The following is a 19,619-nucleotide window of genomic DNA, read 5'->3' as shown; positions in this document are numbered from 1 at the left end:
TCTATCTATCTATCTATCTATCTATCTATCTATCTATCTATCTATCATCTATCTATCTATCTATCTATCATTTATTTCTCTCATTATGTATCATCTATCTGTCCTCTCTCTTTCGCTATCTCTCTATCAATCATCTATCTGTCTTCTGTCTGTCTGTCTGTCTGTCTGTCTGTCTATTATCTATCTATCTATCTATCTATCTATCATTTATTTCTCTCTCATTATTTATCATCTATCTGTCATCTCTCTCTCTCAACTACCATTCTTTATAACTCTTTGACATTCAACTGCTAATTATTTCTCCTACAGCCTTCAATTAATCTCTCCCTCCTCAGTCATCATTCCTCCAAATACACACAGAGCAGAAATGATACAATCACCAGTTAATTCTTCCATCATCAAATGGGATGGATTATTTTAAAATAGGAAGTAAGAAGACAGGGGACATTATTCTTTCTGGAAATACACTGGGGAGAGTATTGCAAATTAACTTCCAAAATACCTTGAGAGTTTTGTTTGACTGAGAGATGCACAATAGAACAGAGTGTGTAGACTTTAAGAAGGATTTTATACGGGTGACGAAGCAAATATATTAGCTTCTTCTGTCATATCTATAGTTTGCAAAATTACATAAACCTTTGGCTGGGTGAGAAAACCATTTTCATCTTATTTTACGATCCCCATGACGTGTGCTTCCACATCACTCGAAGAGAACTTTTTCACATCCCCCTATTCGAATTTTATAATTCCTTTCCCAGACCCATTCCTATCAAAACAATCAGACAAGCGAAGAATGATGTATGTGTCCTTACTCTGAAAATGACATAAATTTATGGGAACCTCCATATATAATTTGTGAAATAGTTGATGTGAAGTTTGAGGGGGGGGGAAACCCCTACCTCTGCATTTCTGCAGCCTTGTAGGGTAATACAAATGATTTCTCCCAAGGCTCCCATTTTGCTTCTATGAACCAGGAAACACGGCGAAAGTAGAAGCCTTATCAATTCAACACAGATTCAAAGCACCGACATTTCTATACCCATGATTAATTAAAAGATAGGATTTGAGAAGCGGCTCAGATATTCTTGTCCCAAGCACGGGGAGTGTTCTGACCGAGGCTTCTCAAGAGCATGAAGCAAACTCCTTGTCCCGTCAAAAAACCCTTTTGTTAATTTACAGTGAATTCTGCTCGTTTACAGCCGGCAAAGTCTTTCAAAGGAGGATTTACAGTCACAGACCTTATCTGGCTTGGAGAAAGGAAGGTAACTCAATAAATTTGATATAAAGAAATATGAAATTCTGTTGAAAATGCAAAGCTGTTTGAAAACTATATTTAGATAACTTCCCAATGGGTTTATAAGCAATTTTCTTCTCCCCTAGACATAATTTGCAAGAGCAGTAAGGTAAAGGTTCCCTTTCCACATATGTGCTAATCATTCCCAACTCTAAGGGGCGGTGCTCATCTCCGTTTCAAAGCCAAAGAGCCAGCGCTGTCCGAAGACGTCTCCGTGGTCATGTGGCCGGCATGAATCAACGCCGAAAGTGCATGAAACGCTGTTCCCTTCCCACCAAAGGTGGTCCCTATTTTTCTACTTGCATTTTTCACGTGCTTTCGAACTGCTAGGTTGGCAGAAGCTGGGACAGGTAACGGGAGCTCGCTCCGTTACATGGTGTTAGGGATTCGAACTGCCGACCTTTCTGACCGACAAGCTCAGCATCTTAGCCATTGAGCCACCGCGTCAGAGCAATGGCTGTCCTCTATTATCCTTTTTTTAAAAAAAAATCATTGGTTGCATCCCCCCTTTTAAAAATTGAATTAATCACCTATTTCAATAATTCATGTTCCTGTTTGCAGTATTTTATTCTATATTGTGTTTAAGTACAATCGGATTGATTCCTCAAAGGAGTCATTCTGGTTTCCACTTTCTCCTTTCAACTATAAGCCAGAAGCATTAGAAGAAATTGTTCTGCTTTTTTTTTAAATCTTGGCAATCCCTATTAGTCTGTTCAACTGTACACAGGTATTTCTCGACTTGCAACAGTACGCAGCAGCAGCCATGAGGTGACCATGCTGGCTGCCTCCTGCATCTCAAAAATAATAAGACACCCCCCACCACCACACCCGAAAATAAGGCCAAGCGTTTATTTCGGGGGTCAAAAGAAAATAAGACCCTGTCTTATTTTGGGGGGAAACATGGTATCATTTAGTGTTGTACCTTATGATTTGTGACGAATGTATCTTGTCTTTTTATGCACACTGAGAGCCAAAGACAACTTCCTTGTGTCCAATCACACTTGGCCAATAAAGAATTCTATTCTGTTCTAAAATACCCGACAAATGAGCGCCCAACAAAAGCGCGCCAACAAAATCACGGCGAGAAAACCGTGACGTCGAAATCTTGCCCACAACAGCGCACTGACAAAAGTGCGATTAGGGTTAAGGTAAGGGTTAGGGTTAGGGTTAGGTTCAGGGTTAGGTTTAGGGTTAGGTTTGGGGTTAGGTTTAGGGTTAGGTTTAGGTTTAGGGTTAGGTTTAGGTTTAGGGTTAGGGTTAGCGTTAGGGTTAGGTTTAGGGTTAGGTTTAGGGTTAGGTTTAGGGTTAGGGTTAGGTTCAGGGTTAGGTTTAGGTTTGGGGTTAGGTTTAGGGTTAGGTTTAGGGTTAGGTTTAGGTTTAGGGTTAGGGTTAGGTTTAGGGTTAGGTTTAGGGTTAGGGTTATTACTTTGTTTTGGTGTTGTTTGCTGATGGCACGCTTTTGTCGGCGCGCTGTTGTGGGCGCGCTGTTGTGGGCGCGATTTCGACATCACGGTTTTCTCGCCGTGGTTTTGTCGGCGCACATTTGTCGGGCGTGCATTTGTTGGTGAACCCTAAAATAGACTTACGTTTCTTGTTGTATTAACGGGTACATTTTAATAATACATTTCGTTCTTTGCTTCTGGGATCCAGAGAGCATCTATTTAAGTAGTGATTTGGGGGGGAGGGAAACCATTAAAATTGAGACATTAAAAAAAGAAAAAAAGAAGGGAGGAAACTTCTACTTAATTATTTCTACTTAATACTACCATGGCTCTCCAAGCAGCAAGATAAATAAAACTGTATTTGAGTTTCTGGTAGATGGAAAATTAAAGGCAAGAGGTTAGATTTTTGGAAGCTATGCTCATGTACTCTTATAACAGTATATTAAGAAACTGAGCCTGTATTGCATAGCATAGCATTTCTGGAGGTTTATATATTTAATAAAGTTAATCGAGACAGTACAATCATTTATTTTTAATATGCAGTCATTAATCCCTTGTTTTCTCTCATGTATTATGTAAAATTCTAGAGCTGTTCTGACTGAGGTTTCCCAAGAGCATGAAGCAGACTCCTTGCCTAACAAAAAACACTGTTATTAATTTACTGTGAATTCTGCTCTTTTACCTCCAGCAAAGTCTTTCAAGGGAGGATTTGCGGTCACAGACCTTATCTGGCTTGGAGAGCTGCCAGGCCGATATCGGCAAAACTTGGCAAGGAGTCTCGGAGAGTCACGAACCAATTAAGCGAACTAATGGTCTCCTGCAAGCTCCACTCCTCTTTCACTCCTCTTTTATTTTCTCTGGGAGGGGCCATTCACTGTCCTCCTGTGGCCTTCCTCCCAAGTCGACTCCTGTTCTTTAGCTGTTTCCTTTGTATGGCAGCTCTGCGCATGCGCACACTGGGAACAGGCTCCAGCTGCTCATCTGCCCCACTGATGTCTGACTCCGAAGGCAGCTGATAACTGTCAGAGGGCCCTAGCCCCCTCTCTGCCTCCAACACAGAGCCCTCATCAGAGTCTTCCCCAGACTCCAGGAGGAGGGAAGGGGGAAAAAAATCCCTGACAGTGAGAACAATTAATAATGGAAGAGTTTGCCTCCTGGAGTTGTGAGTGCTCCGTCGTTGGAGGTTTTCCAAAAATAAACTGAAGGATATAAGATCTCCTGCCTTGAACAGAGAGTTGGACTAGAAGACCTCGGATGTCCCTTCCAGCTCTAGGATTCTATGGTGGTTCATTTACGAGAGAGACTTATCCCGTCAAGATAGTTCAACTGTCCCAAGAAAAGGTAATTTGAAAAGACAGAGAGAAATCTTGGAAGATAAATTCTGGCTCACAGACCTATCGTATTTTTCGGAGTATAAGACACATCCCCCCCCCTAAAAGAGGGTTAAAATTTGGGTGCGTCTTATACAGCGAATGTAGCCTCGGCCACCCACCGGCCCCCACCCTTTGGCCTCTGCCTCCCAGCAATTTACCTCCTTGCAGCAGACGGGAAAATGGGGCTTGCTGTGGCAGTAGGCTATGGCAATCCCTGCACCCCGAAACATCAAATGAAACGTGTTGTTTGCTGTTTGTTTGCAAGGAGGCAAATTGCTGGGAGGCAGATTTTTTTTTTTCTGGTGCTAATCAGGCTAAACTGAAATAGGCTGTTTGCTGTTTGCTGCAAGGAGGAAAGTCAATTATAAATGCCTACAGAATGTTCAAATGATTAGACTTATTTTTTTAAAGACTGCTTTATTATTGTTCTACACAACAAAACGAAGAAGCTTTTTTTTTAAATAAATGCTTGATCTGAAGAGGTCCAGTGCTATTGTTTCTTCTTTTAAATAGCAGAGAATAACTATAAGTCCAGAAAGCCACATCAATTTTAACAGTATCTGTACAAGGATACTCTGAAATGTAACACTACAAACAGGGTCTGTGCTGTTTGCTGTTTGCTGCAAGGAGGCAAATTGCTGGAAGGCAGAGACAGATTGTTTTCCTCCCTAAAAGCTATGTAGGTGTGTCTTATACTTCGGAGCGTCTTATACTCCGAAAAATACGGTATCTAAAAAGTTTGAATTTGTTGAACTATCAAGAGGAAATTATATCCTGGACATAACACTTCATTATTTGTCAGCAATAAGAGACTTATTTTAGCCATGTTGTATCTTAAGAATCTTCTCAAAATTTTGAATGGGATAAGCATCGGGAAGGAGAAAATTTAAAGAAAGCTCCAGTGTGATGCTAGAGAACGTATAGCTTTTCCTTCTGAAATTCGAGGAACAAAATGAAAGGAAAAAGGAGGAACGATGGACAGCTAATTGGAAGTACAGGACCCACCCTTTGTACTAAGACTCAGTGGTAACCTCAAGACATAGACAATAGCAATGCAAATATTGTTTTAGTAGCATCACTTATTTAACGGAATCATATTTAACGGAATCATTGGAAGAAATGTCTTTCAGGGTTCAGTTCCAAGTGTGGAAAATGTATACGCTAAAAACAAAAGAGACAATCGTAAAATTATATATATATATATATATATATATATATATATGTGTGTGTGTGTGTGTGTGTGTGTGTGTGTGTGTGTGTGTGTGTTTTATTTGTGCTGATAAATAAATAAAGGGAGACTAGTATAGATCTATTTCAAGCTATTTAGCTCTCATCAGCTAGCCATACCCTTACTGGGATTTGAACCTGGGCTATATTGCACACTAGGCATACTAGGCAGAGATCTTAGCCATTAGGCCACAGGCTCTTATCCGTTATCAGTGAAGCCAGGGTGAAAGGTATCTATTAGATTTTTACAACCCCTGGTAAGCCCCAATTATGGGAGGAAGCTAACTGCTTCCATCATCTGTCCTTCGGCTCGTCACAAGAGTCCATCACGACAGAAACCCAATATTTTTACTGTTGCCTTTTGTTATATTTGTGTTTTTTTATTTGTGCTGATAAATAAATAAAGGGAGACTAGTATAGATCTATTTCAAGCTATTTAGCTCTCATCATATATATATAGCTTGAACTTCTGGCTCAACTTTTCAGTTGTAATTGTCACTGAACGGACATCGGGAGAGGGGAAAAAATATTTTAATTCCGTGATGTAAAAATTCAAGTTTATTAACTTGAAACTTTCCGCTTTATTAGCGGAAACTCAAAATTGGGTTGAAATGTATGAACTTTTGGAGAGCGGGTAAAACAGCCCTGCGTGCAAATTTACCCCATCGTTCGTACTATCCAGTGGCTGACTTAAAACAGAATGAATGAAAAAGACACTAAAATCTTCTAAGCGCTGACTTAAAACATACAGCTTTCCTGGGGCACCTTTCTGTCCCCTCAATTATTTCACCACCCAGCGTTTCCACCTTTCCAAACAACGAAAAGCTACTTTAGCAAAACAAACAGGAACGGCCGGCTTCAAATCCAAAACAATGTTTTTATATATATCACCACGTCGATTTCCTCCGTTGCACCCAGGGGCTATAACTCCGCAACTTCAAAGCAGACCCGTGATGTGTCATGGATTTGCTAATCTCCGGAGTTGTGGTATTTATGGTCCTCCAGCTATAGGAATTTCTCCTCTCCCCCTCAGCACTTTCCAACCATCAAACCTTCCCCTGTTCTGGAGACAAAGAAGAGCAGAGCGAGGGAGAAAGGATCCTACCTTGGCTACCCAGTTAAAGAGGGGTGACATCCTAAGAAGAGGATAGCCAACCAAGGCTGGCCAGATCCAACGCCAAGTGTCCTCTCCACTTCTTGCTCAGACTTCGCTCTCCCACATCCGTCTGGAGCATCAATCCCTTTCCAGAGAGACAAGGAAGCATTGGGGAGTTTGCGAAGGAAGAATAGGTTAGCTTCCTCCTTCAAAACCAACTCTGAGGTCATTAGCCCAGCCGCTCTCCCTGAATGCAGAGAGAAGACGGGAGTGGGTGGGGACGAAGGGTGGAAGACAACCTCCCGTTGGCTCTTTCAAAAAGACAAGCCCGCCCCCTTCTCCTTCTCAAAGAGGAGGGGGAGGAGGAAGAGGAGGAAGAGGAGAAGGAGGAAGCACCAACAAAGGCTGCCCTGTGGACCAGTCAGGAAATTGTGAAATGCAGCAGCTGGTGTTGAAGGAACAGGCAGGGACAAGCCAAGGCCAAGGGAGGGGTGGGGAGGAGAAATAAAATAAAATAACCAAGATAGACTGGCAACTTTTAAAAGTGTTGCTGGGATGAAAGGCAGCATTCACGAGCCCTGCTTTTAACAGGAAGGGCAGCGTGGGGCGGCTGGGAGTTTGCGCAGGAAATATATCTCAGCCTTCAAAATGAAGGGGAATAGCAATAAGGATACAAACTTGTTGGTTTTAGTAGAAAGGTCTGTTTTCTGTAACGCACCTATATTAAGAGCCGAGGTGGCGCAGTGGTTAGCAATAGCAATAGTTAGGCTTATATACCGCTTCATAGGGCTTTCAGCCCTCTCTAAGCGGTTTACAGAGTCAGCATATTGCCCCCAACAACAATCTGGGTCCTCATTTTACCCACCTCGGAAGGATGGAAGGCTGAGTCAACCTTGAGCCTGGTGGGATTTGAACAGCCAAACTGCTGAACTGCAGTGCTGCATTTAACCACTGCGCCACCTCGGTGCAGGCCACTTCAGCTGACTGTTATCTGCAGTTCAGCGGTTCTAATCTCACCGGCTCAAGGTTGACTCAGCCTTCCATCCTTCCGAGGTGGATGAAATGAGGACCCGGACTGTGGGGGCGATATGCTGACTCTGTAAACCGCTTAGAGAGGGCTGAAAGCCCTATGAAGCGGCATATAAGTCTAACTGCTATTGCTATTGCTATTGTTAAATCGGGTAAAGGAGGCAGACAAAGGGTTCAGTAACAACATCCGGCTGAGGAAGGGTTGGGCAGCATCCCCTTTTAAAGGGATCTGTCAGACCTCTTAGCCAATGAGATTCAACCTCTGTTCCCGCCGGAGCAGGGGACCTTAGTGGAAACCTCTTGCGGTCTGTCAGCGGAGGGGAATATCTAACAAAAACGCCTTGTGTTTGTAACATATTAGGGTCTGTAAAATATCTGGCAAATGTCCCAATGTGTGATCCTTGCCGTTTGAGCTCTTATCAATCTGCAATTGAATTGTTTCCTGCAAAAGCCCCCTCCCCTTTCGCTCCTCTTTTATGTCCTATGGGAGGGGGCCAATCACCGTCCACCTGTGGCTTTACTCCCAAGTCTACCCTGATTTCTGAGTTGTTCTTTTCTTCTGGCAGTTCTGCGCATGCGCACACTGGGAACAGGCTCCAGCTGTTCCTCTGCCTCACTGCTGTCTAGCTCTGAAGGCACCTGATCACTGCTAGACGGCCTCGGCCCGCTCTCTGCCTCTGACGGAGAGCCCTCGTCCGAGCCTTCCCCGGCCTCCAGGACTGGCCCATGCCCCTCCACAGCCTCCTCACTGTACGCCTCTGGTGCCAGCTTTGCTAGCCGCTGGCGGGCCACAACATGTGCTGGCTGAACCGCATACTGCTTAAACTGTTCATTAAGCCCACTTTGAGGTGAGCATCGGTGCGCAGACCAGGTATCATGCTACGGATTTTGGCAGCTTTAAAAATTTTTTTTTTTATCAATTTCATATATAGATTCACAATTATATGATCTCATAACTGTTATTAATAATATGTATTTGTAACAATTTTCCCCCTACAATTGACAATATACTTGAAGATTGCTTTCTTACCATCCCATAGATCCATCTTATCTTACAACGGTCCTACTTCTTCTTCCCTCCCTCCCTCTTTCCTTCCCTCGTTTCTTCTCTCCTACTCTCCTTCCTTCCCTCCTTCCTTCCCTCCTTCCCCCTTCCCTCCTTCTCTCCTTCCTTCCTTCCCTTTCTTCTCTCCTTCTCTCCTTCCTTTCCTCCTTCCTTCCCCCCTTCCTTCTCTCCTACATTCCCTCCTTCCTTCCCTCCTTTCTTCTCTCCTTCTCTCCTTCCTTCCCTCCTTTCTTCTCTCCTTCTCTCCTTCCTTCCCTCCTTCCTTCCCTCCCTCCTTCCTACCCCCTTTCTTCTATTTTTTCTCTCCTTCCTTCCTTCCTCCTCTCCTTTCCCTTCTCTCCTTCCCCTTCCTCCCCTTTACCCTTCCCCTCTTCTTCCCATTCCTCCCCTCTTTCCTACTCTTACATTCCCTCCCATTCTTCCTCTGTTTGGCAGCTTTTTGAATCAACACAGGTGGACGTTTATCAGAAAGCAAAGCTGCAGAGAAAAAGAAAGGAAAAAGGAAAGGCGAGGTGGCTTATTTTGTAAACTTTATCGTGTATTGTTCGCTACAGTAGAAAGAAAAGAACATAACAGCATAACAGCAATAGCACTTAGACTTATATACTGCTTCACGGTCCTTTCCAGCCCTCTCTAAGCAGTTTACACAGTCAGCCTCTTGCCCCCAACAATCTGGCTCCTCATTTTACCCACCTCGGAAGGATGGAAGGCTGAGTCAACCTTGAGCCTGGTGAGATTTGAACTGCCAAATTGCAGGCAGCCAGCAGTCAGCAGAAGTAGCCTGCAGTACTGCACTCTAACCACTGCGCCACCGCGACTCTGTCTCATTAGTGTCTATGGAGATTCTCAGTCATCCCAGTCATGGTTGTGCTTTTTCAACAATTAACCAGCGGGACAACTTGCCTCTAGAAGTTGTGAATGCTCCAACACTTCTGCGCATGTGCAGAAGTATTTTTAGTACTGTGCATGTGCACGCATCGCACGTCAAGCGTCCGTGCATCCCTGAGCAAACTGGCAGTAGCAGCCGCCTGATCCCACCTCTGCTCTTACCGTTTCCAGGATGGGCTGGATTTGACATCACGGGTTGGATTTGACCACATCGCAGGCTGGATGTGGCCCGCGGGCCTTGAGTTTGACACCCCTGATGTATAGCATCCAAGACAATCCTGCAGACCTTGCTCAAGCATCACTTCTATGCCATGTCCTGGAGTCAAGGGAGGGAACTGCCAATAACCTTTTTCCGCTGTCCTCACCACTCTCTGCACCACCTTCCTGTCTATGGCAGTAAGGCTTCCAATCCAGACTGAATTGCTATATGATAGGATGCTCTCTATAGAAAGTGGTAAGGACAGATATTTCCTGCAGTGAGAACAATTAATCAGTGGAGCAACTTGCCTCCAGAAGTTGTGAATGCCCCAACAGTGGAAGTTTTTAAGAAGAAGTTGGACAACCATTTGTCTGAAATGGTATAGGGTTTCCTGCCTGAGCAGGGGGTTAGACTAGAAGACCTCCAAGGTCCCTTCCAGCTCTGTTATTCTGTCAAACAAATATATTTCCCTCTTATGTTTAAAACTGGAAAGCCATAGACAATATCTGTACAGAGTAACCTAAAGTTTAACAACCCCCCCAAAGCAGAAAGCTCATGTGTCCTGTTTCATAACTAAACCCCACTCATGTTTCATGAGTCCATCAATCAACTCAGTTTAATTTCCTTAAGAAATGGAAATAGCATTATGCTCTCGACTCTGTTACGCTTCGGTCAGCAAAAAATATATTTAAAAAATCCAATGCAGATTAATTTTAGAATGCATGATGTCATGGAATAAGTTATTCAGAAGCAAAAAATCTAGTCCAATATCTATAAAGGAAGGAAAAGTAATAAGTTTAATAGGTGGGATCACAACTTTACAGTATATAAAGCAATAGGAACAGGGTGATCAGCCGGAAAGCTACAGAAAGCACTGAAATCAGAATTCATTTGATTGTTGATGATGAAGGCTGATTAAATTGGTGAGGAATACACAGATATAGATTAACAGCTTTTCTCCTTGATTAGTTTCTACTCTAGAGCCAAGGTGGCGCAGTGGTTAGGGTGCAGTACTGCAGGCCACTTTAGCTGACTGTGATCTGCAGTTCAGCGGTTCAAATCTCACCGGCTCAAGGTCGACTCAGCCTTCCATCCTTCCGAGGTGGGTGAAATGAGGAGCCGGACTGTGGGGGCAAGTTGCTGACTCAATTTGCTAAAAAATTTGTAAACCGCTTAGAGAGGGCTGATAGCCCTATGAAGCGGTATATAAATCTAATAAATAAATAAATAAATACCCATTGCTTCTTGTTCTGCCCTCAGGTGCCTTGGAGAATAGCTTGACTCCCTCTTCTTTGGGGCAACCCCTGAGATATTGGAAGACTGCTATCATGTCTCCCCTAGTCCTTCTTTTCATTAAACTAGACATACTCAATTCCTGCAACCGTTCTTCGTATGTTTTAGTCTCCAGTCCCCTAATCCTCTTTGTTGCTCTTCTCTGCACTCTTTCCAGAGTCTCCACATCTTTTCTACATTGTGGTGACCAAAACTGGATTAGACAGTGCCATCGACTCTATAAACGTGAATTTGAGCAGACTCCACGAAGAGCCAGATACAACTGAGTGGCTGAATAACAACAATCAAATCACAATAACTACCTGTAGGTTTTTCCCAGCAGCTTTGTGGTTTAATGGTTCAGTTGTAGAGTTGGCCACATAAGCTAACTATAGCCAGCCATGGAAGCCAACGTTACCACCATATCAGATATAATGTGATTAGTTGTGTTTTGGCTTGGACCAGGGCTCTCCAAACTTACCAGCTTTAAGACTTAATAGAATAAGAGAATAGAATAACACAGCTGGAAGGGGCCTTGTAGGTCATCTAATCCAGTGTTTTTCAACCACTGTGCCGCGGCACACTAGTGTGCCGTGACATAGTGTAAGGTGTGCCGTGGGAAAAACACTTTATATATAGTCAATATAGGCACAGAGTTAAATTTTTTTAACATTTTCTAATGGTGGTGTGCCTCGTGATTTTTTTCATGAAAAAAGTGTGCCTTTGCACAAAAAAAGTTGAAAAACACTGATCTAATCCAACCCCCTGCCCAAGCAGGAGACCCTGCCTATACCATTTCTGACAGAGGGCAGTCCAGTCTCTTCTTGAAAGCTTCCAGGGATGGAGCTCCCACAACCTCTGAATAACAGAATAATAACAGAGTTGGAAGGGATCTTGTAGGTCATCTAGTCCAACCCCCTGCCCAAGCACCATTTCTGACAGAGGGCAGTCCAGTGTCTTCTGGAAATCTTCCCGGGATGAAGCTCCCGCAACTTCCGAAGGCAACTTCCGTTCCATGGGTTGATTGTTCTCACCGTCATAAAATTTCTCCTTATTTCTAGATTGAATCTCTCCTTGGTCAGTTTCCATCCATTCTTCCTTGTCTGGCCTTCGGGTGCTTTGGGAAATAAGCTTGGCCCCACTCTTTCTCTGTGGCAGTCCCTCAAATGTTGGAAGATTGTTATCCTGTCTCCCCTGGTCCTTCTCTTCACTAGACTAGGTATTAACACTTCAGGTGATCTTCATCTTGTTGGTGGATGATGAACGGCCCCTCCCAGAGGAAATAAAGAGGAGCAAAAGGGGAGTGGAGTTTGCAGGAGACAATTAGTTCGCTTAATTGGTTCCTGACTCTCCGAGACTCCTTGCCAAGTTTTGCAGATATCAGCCTGGCAGCTCTCCAAGCCAGATAAGGTCTGTGACTGTAAATCCTCCTTTGGAAGACTTTGCTGGAGGCGAAGGAGCAGAATTCACAGTAAATTAATAAAAGGGACTAGGAGTTTGCTTCATGCTTTTGGGTCAGAACATTTGCAAATGTTCTCGGTCCCGACATTTACAAAGCCTTGCAACTGTATGACAATCGCTATGCATTAACTCCAAAGCTATAACCAATATTTTTAAATATGCACCACTGACAGAGTGTCCCACATGCCTGCAGCTATTTTTATAAAAGCCAATGAAAACAACTTCTGATTCCTGGCCAAACTGAAAGAAATGCTTCAGACGTAGATTGCAACTGGAAACCTTTGCGAGCACCGGCCCTGTTTATGTTGGCAGAAGACAGGCGAAAGCCAATCACATCAGCAGAGAATTTTAAAAATGATGAATAGAGCTATGGGAGACCGCCACTGCATTTTTAATTGCGATCCCACACCCAACCCATTTCCCACTGCTTGGTTCACCCATGGCTATCAAAGCTGGGTTCTTTTCAAAGTCCAATTCTGTACATGTAAAGGTAAAGGTTCCCCTCACGCATATGTGCTACTCGTTCCCAACTCTAGGGGGCGGTGCTCATCTCCGTTTCTAAGCCGAAGAGCCACCGCTGTCCGAAGACGTCTCCGTGGTCATGTGGCTGGCATGACTCAACGCCAAAGGTACATGGAACGCTGTGACCTTCCCACCAAAGGTGGTTTCCTATTTTTCTACCTGCATTTTTTTAACGTGCTTTCGAACTTCTAGGCTGGCAGAAGCTGGGACAAGTCACGGGAGCTCACTCCGTTATGTGGCGCTGGGGATTCGAACCGCCAAACTGCCAGCCTTTCTGATTGACAAGGTCAGTGTCTTAGCCACTGAGCCAACCACATCCTTTCTGGACGTGTATTGAAAGCCAAATGTTTTAAAATGAAAGGTGGTGGTGGGAGAACCAGTTGAAAAGTATACAATGAAAACCGGATGCCTAACAAGGGAATGTCTTGATGTACATCTCAATAAAGTTTGACTAAGATACCAGTCGGTGCAAACAGACCTATGAACATTTTCAAATTAACATACAAGCAAGCGTTGACTTGAAAATACCAATTTTCATCCACGGTAGAAATTACAAAAAGGGAATCAAATCACATCCTCCAGTGTTCTTGGGAAAGACAGATACCGAAGCTGAAGCTCAAGGACTTTGGCCACCGAACGAGAAGAAAGGACCTCTTGGAGAAGACCCTGAAGTTGGGAAAGATGGAAGGTCAAAGGAGAAGAGGACCAGCAGAGGAGGAGATAGAATCACAGAGTTGGAAGGGACCTTGGAGGTCTTCTAGTCCAACCCCCTGCTCGGCAGGAAACCCTACACCATCCCAGTCAAATGATTGTCCAATCGCTTCTTTAAAAACCTTGTGTTGGAGCATTTACAACTTCTGGAGGCAAGTTGTTCCACTGATTAATTGTTCCCACGATCAGGAAATTTCTCCTTAGTTCTAAGTTGCTTCTCTCCTTGATTAGTTTCCACCCATTGCTTCTTATTCTGCCCTCAGGTGCCTAGGAGAATAGCTTGACTCCCTCTTCTTTGTGGCAGATCCTGAGATATTGGAAGACTGCTATCATGTCTCCCCTAGTCCTTCTTTTCATTAAACTAGATATACTCAGTTCCTGCAATTGTTCTTTGTATGTTTTAGCCTCCAGTCCCCTAATCCTCCTTGTTTCTCTTCCCTGCACTCTTTCTAGAGTCTCCACATCTTTTCTACATCGTGGTGACCAAAAACGGATTAGATAGTGCCATCGACTCTATAAACGTGAATTTGAGCAGAGTGGTTGTCCACTAAAACTCCAAGATCTCTCTCACTTGTGGGCTTCTGGCTGAGGAATTCTGGGAGCTGAAGTCATACGCTCAAAGAGCCACAAAGGTCCTAACCGGAAGCCCCCCCCCTTCAATCCTGGAGCCGACCGGAAATCCGGTTCCCCCATCATAGAGTCTCCTCCTAGCGCGGCGTCCTTTTTCCTCTACCAACTGGAAATCCGGTTTCCCCACTATAGAGTCTCCTCCTAGCACGGCGTCCTTTTTCCTCTACCAACTGGAAATCCGGTTCCCCCACTATAGAGTCTCCTCCTAGCACGGCATCCTTTTTCCTCTACCAACTGGAAATCCGGTTCCCCCACTATAGAGTCTCCTCCTAGCATGGCGTCCTTTTTCGTCTACCAACTGGAAATCTGGTTCCCCCACTATAGAGTCTCCTCCTAGCACAGCATCCTTTTTCCTCTACCAACTGGAAATCTGGTTCCCTCACCATAGAGTCTCCTCCTAGCGCGGCGTCCTTTTTCCTCTACCTGTCCTAACCTATCAATTGTAGAGCTGACCGGTGACAAGGAGCCACAGCAGAAGGATGAAAGAGCCACATGCGGCTCCAGAGCTGCACTTTGCCGACCCCTGGACTAGAGGATCTCCCTTCCAGCCTTACGATTCTATGTTTTATCTGTGCACCCAACATACCGTACTAAGCAAGGTGGACAGCTCAATTCTTCTCTATGACAGAGCTCCACCCTGTGGCTGCAAGGAGAAATTACTACAGTAGAAGGAATACAAGAATGTCGGTGGCAGGAAGTTGACAAGATAAAACTTGGTGGAAAGGAAGAGAATTGCCGAGCTGCTCCTTGTTCTTAAAGATGCTCCTGGATTGCTAAAGTATATGAAATATGAAGCATCCTATCGTTGCGGTATTTAAAGCATCGTAAGAGATGTGTGTTCAACCCACTTCCACAAATTTATCTCTCAAAGAAGAGACTCTGATTGTGGAAGTGAACACACGTGTTGGCCAGGGACCAACATGTGACAATTCATTCGAGATGGTCCATCTTATGGTTCTGAATTCAAGTTATTTTCTTTTTTTTCCCCACATGCCTCTCCTAAAGAGAGTGAAACCTTGCTCAGCGGGCTCCAGAGAGACACGACACAGCACATACACTGTGTTGTGTGTTGTTTGTTTTAAAAGGAATCTCTTTCTCTATTAATAGGACGCCGGAGAAGCACGGATCGTATTTTAGGTCACGGTCCTGGGGGATTAGGTGTAGTTTTTGAAGCCTTCGAGCTGTCAGTCTGCAGAAATCCTCATGGGTGGATGTTTTTCCTGGATCTAAAATCCTTCAAAAGGTTAAATATAACTCCGCAACTCTATTTGAGCGTGTGAGAGAACGGTAAGGAGAAGGACAGCGGGAAAAGTTGTGCGTATTGCCGCTTCTGTGTAGAAAGCGGCAAAACAGATCAGTTCAGACAGAGCATAGAACAACAGAGTTGGAAGGGACCTTGGAGGTCTTCTAGTCCAACCCCCTGCTCATGCAGGCGACCCTGTATCCTTCCAGGTAAATGGCTGTTCAGCAAAATCCCCATTCCCTCCCCACTCCAGGGGAAGGATACTGTAAAATCTCCATTCTCTCCCCACTCCAGGGGAAGGATATTGCAAAATCTCCATTTCCTCCCCACTCCAGGGGAAGGATACTGTAAAATCTCCATTCTCTCCCCACTCCAGGGGAAGGATACTGTAAAATCCCCATTCCCTCCCCACTCCAGGGGAAGGATATTGCAAAATCTCCATTTCCTCCCCACTCCAGGGGAAGGATACTGCAAAATCTCCATTCCCTCCCCACTCCAGGGGAAGGATATTGCAAAACCTCCATTCCCTCCCCACTCCAGGGGAAGGATACTGCAAAATCTCCATTCCCTCCTCACTCCAGGGGAAGGATATTGCAAAACCTCCATTTCCTCCCCACTCCAGGGGAAGGATACTGTAAACTTTCTATTCCCTCCCCACTCCAGGGGAAAGATATTGCAAAACCTCCATTCCCTCCCCACTCCAGGGGAAGGATACTGCAAAATCTCCATTCCCTCCTCACTCCAGGGGAAGGATACTGCAAAACCTCCATTCCCTCCCCACTCCAGGGGAAGGATACTGCAAAATCTCCATTCTCACCCCACTCTGGGGCCAGCCAGAGGTGGTATTTGCCGGTTCTCCGAACTACTCAAAATTTCCGCTACCGGTTCTCCAGAACCTGTCAGAACCTGTTGAATTTCACCCCTGCTTCCAACTCTATTATTCTATTTTCTAATATTCAAGCCTTGCTTATGGTCATTTATCACTTCAGCAAGCCTTTTGGTTCAGATCATCATCTGATACTAAGCTGGCAGGAATAGCCAATAGATGATAGGCTCAAGATGCAGATGGATCTTGACAGATTTGAACACTGGGCCCTATCTAACAAAATGAAATTCAGCGTAAAGAAAAGTAAAGTCTTTTACTTAGGTAAGAAAAACCAAAAGCACACACACAGACTGGGTGAAACCTGGCTTAATAGCAGTGACTGTGAGAGGGATTTTGGAGTCTTAGTGGACAACCACTTAAATATGAGCCAACCGTGTGTGGTGGCAGCCAAAAAAGCCAATGCAAGGCGTTCATCTTTCAAAACACAAAGGACATCATGGAGAATGGATTTAAGAAGATGGCGGGAAAAAAATGGAAAATACTATACAAGGGATGCAGAGGTGGGTTCCTACCAGTTCGCACCTATTCAGTAGAACCGGTTCGTCAAATCTACCGAACCGGTTAGAAGAGGTTCCACCAGTGGACCCGGAAAGCAGGCCACACCTACAGAAGAGGTCCCAAAAATTTTTGAAACCCACCACTGGTCCTTGGATATGATTATTCTACACTATCATGCTCATATTTATAAAACTCAGTGCCTCTGTGAAAGGTAAGGATGACTACTGCATTTGTGGTGCAATCAGAACATTGCGTGTGTTGAAGTTGTCTTAACGCAAACCAAAGATGCCTTTTGAAAAACAAGTTTACATCCTATTCTTATGCATGCCAGTGCTGTGTGTGAGGTAATTTAAGGTGGTTCCGAGAAGTGTCGTCGGCATCTTCATATCCGGTCACGTGGGCGGCAAGCCACTCCCATCCGGTCACATGGGTGGCAAGCCACTCCCACAAAGACGGCCACACCTACAGTGTAGGTTCGAACAATTTTTGAAACCCACCACTATTATTTGCATTAGAATGTATTATCACCCAGGTGCCACACTTTTCACACATTGATGTACGTACATATGTATGTATGTATTGTGTCACAACCCCTGTTATGCCCAAATATGGGAGAGAGCATACTTCTTCCCTTTTCTGTCTTTCGGCTCACCCTAGGAGCCATCCAGGTAGAAAGCCATTTTTTTACGTTGCCTTTGTTACATGTGTATTGCATTTGTGCTGATAAATAAATAAAGGGGCACTAGTATAGATCTATTTCAAGCTATTTAGCTCTTATTTATCAGTACAAATACAACATATATATGTATATGTGTGTGTGTGTGTGTGTGTGTGTGTATGTATGTATGTATGTATGTATGTATGTATATGTATATGTATATGTATATGTATATGTATATGTATGTATGTGTGTATATATATATATATATATATATATATATATATATATATATATATATATATATATATATATATATATATATATATATATATATATATATATATATATATATATATATATATATATATATATATATATATATATTTATTTATTTATTCAGGGAAGCCTCCGGAGGGTGAAAAACGGCCAAAAATGGAGGCTAAAGTCAGCTGGCCAGCGTGCGGATCCTTTCTGGAGCTGACAGGGCAATGCCTTGCATACCCTAACAAATGGCTCCGCGTGCCACCTGTGGCACGTGTGCCATAGGTTCGCCATCACGGTGCTAGGAGATTGCTCATCTCCCCTAGCTTTACTCCAACCCCCAAATATTCATTTACCTTGGTTTGATCTTCGGCTTTGAAAACGTAGCAGATACTTGGCTGATGGGGGGGCCCGTCTCTGATCAGGCAGGCGAAGTAACTGGGATCCTGGCTGTTGTGAATCAGCTTGTGGACATCTTGAGGCCGACACTCAAAGTGGCTGGAACAAATCAAAGGATCCCAATGCTGGTTTTCCCCCGCGTCTCCTTCACACCGTATCCTGGCCGGTGAGACGTAGATCCGAATTCGGCTACCATCGGGGTCTTCCTTCAACGGCTGAATGCTGAGCTGTCGGATCTGGGCTACGATCCAAGGAAGCATGGGCATTGTGGTTAAAGAATGAACCGGCAAGGAACCGATCAGCTGAAGGCGGAAATCCACCGAACCGTCATTAGAGGCCTCCGGGTTTTTCACGCTGAACGACAAAGGTTCCATGTTTTAAAAAAGTACGGGAAAGGGGGTACCTCAGCCCAATTGGTTGGCCGGGCTTGTAATTCTAAAACGGAAAGAAAAAATATATATTATTAGCTGATGTAATCATGGGGTGGCGCAGTGGTTAAGACGCTGATCCTGTCGATCAGAAAGATCAGCAGTTTTCAGTGTCGTCACTAAATTCTTAACTAAATCAAATCATCTTCTTTTAAAGACCCCGTAACCCCTTGCGGGATGGAGTTAGGGGCAACTGAATGGAGCTGAGTGTTTCCTGGCCAGATGCCTTCCATGTCGCCGATGCGGAATTTTGTTCAGCAGATCTATTCTCATTGTGCCCAGGGAGAGAAATATCTGCCTCTACCCAGGATCGAATTCACAGCCTCCAGAGCGCCACCTCTAGGTCAACGCACCACTCTTTCGCAACTCAATTAAATGACGGTCACTAAATGAATTGGTGTAAGTCCGAGAACTCCGTGTAGTTATAACTTCTGCCGGCTTCAAAGACAGCAGAGCCGAAGGATAAAGGATTTATCTCCTGCAATGTTTCCAAATAAGTCATTCCTGGGATCGCACTGTCCTTCTGGAATTCCTTCTCCCATGCCGGCAGGTGCAGGTTTCAGATTACTGGATGTCAAAGGGATCTTTTTCTCAACAGATCCCTAGGCAGGAGAGAGGACATCACGCACACATGCACAAGTTTTGCACAGGGGTGTGTATTTATGTGTGTGCCCTCTTCGTTCAGAAACATGATGCAAGTTCAGATCAGCCCAGCTAGCACTTTATATATTATATTATTATATTATATTATATTATATTATATTATATTATATTATATTATATTATATTATATTATATTATATTATATTATATTATATTATATTATATTATATTATATTATATTATATTATATTTATTATATTATATTATATTATATTATATTATATTATATTATATTATATTATATTATATTATATTATATTATATTATATTATATTATATTATATTATATTATATTATATTATATTATATTATATTATATTATTATATTTATATTTATATTATATTAATTATATTATAATAGTATAGTATA

At 43.5% G+C, this 19,619-nt stretch overlaps 1 protein-coding gene across 2 annotated transcripts in view; it reads right to left on the bottom strand.

Moving 5' to 3' along the window:
• Positions 1-18,589, bottom strand: part of TBC1D1 (TBC1 domain family member 1) — a 69,419-nt gene extending 50,830 nt beyond the window's left edge. The window contains exon 1 of one of the 2 annotated variants that reach the window (XM_087724805.1): positions 18,116-18,589. In XM_087724805.1, the coding sequence (XP_087580931.1) occupies positions 18,116-18,532 (417 nt within the window). In that variant the 5' untranslated portion in view covers positions 18,533-18,589. Of the gene's footprint in view, positions 1-6,441; positions 6,598-18,115 lie in introns of those variants that run through there. The other variant, XM_087724806.1, reaches the window with a different exon arrangement.
• Between the last annotated feature and the right edge of the window lie 1,030 nt (positions 18,590-19,619).

Source organism: Thamnophis sirtalis, unplaced genomic scaffold, assembly GCF_051295495.1.
Source record: "Thamnophis sirtalis isolate CommonGarterSnake01/CBP01778 unplaced genomic scaffold, rThaSir2_p1.2 scaffold_10, whole genome shotgun sequence".
NCBI lineage: Eukaryota > Metazoa > Chordata > Lepidosauria > Squamata > Natricidae > Thamnophis > Thamnophis sirtalis.
Note: the sequence above shows the minus strand (reverse complement) of the source record. Positions and strands in the feature narration are given on the sequence as shown.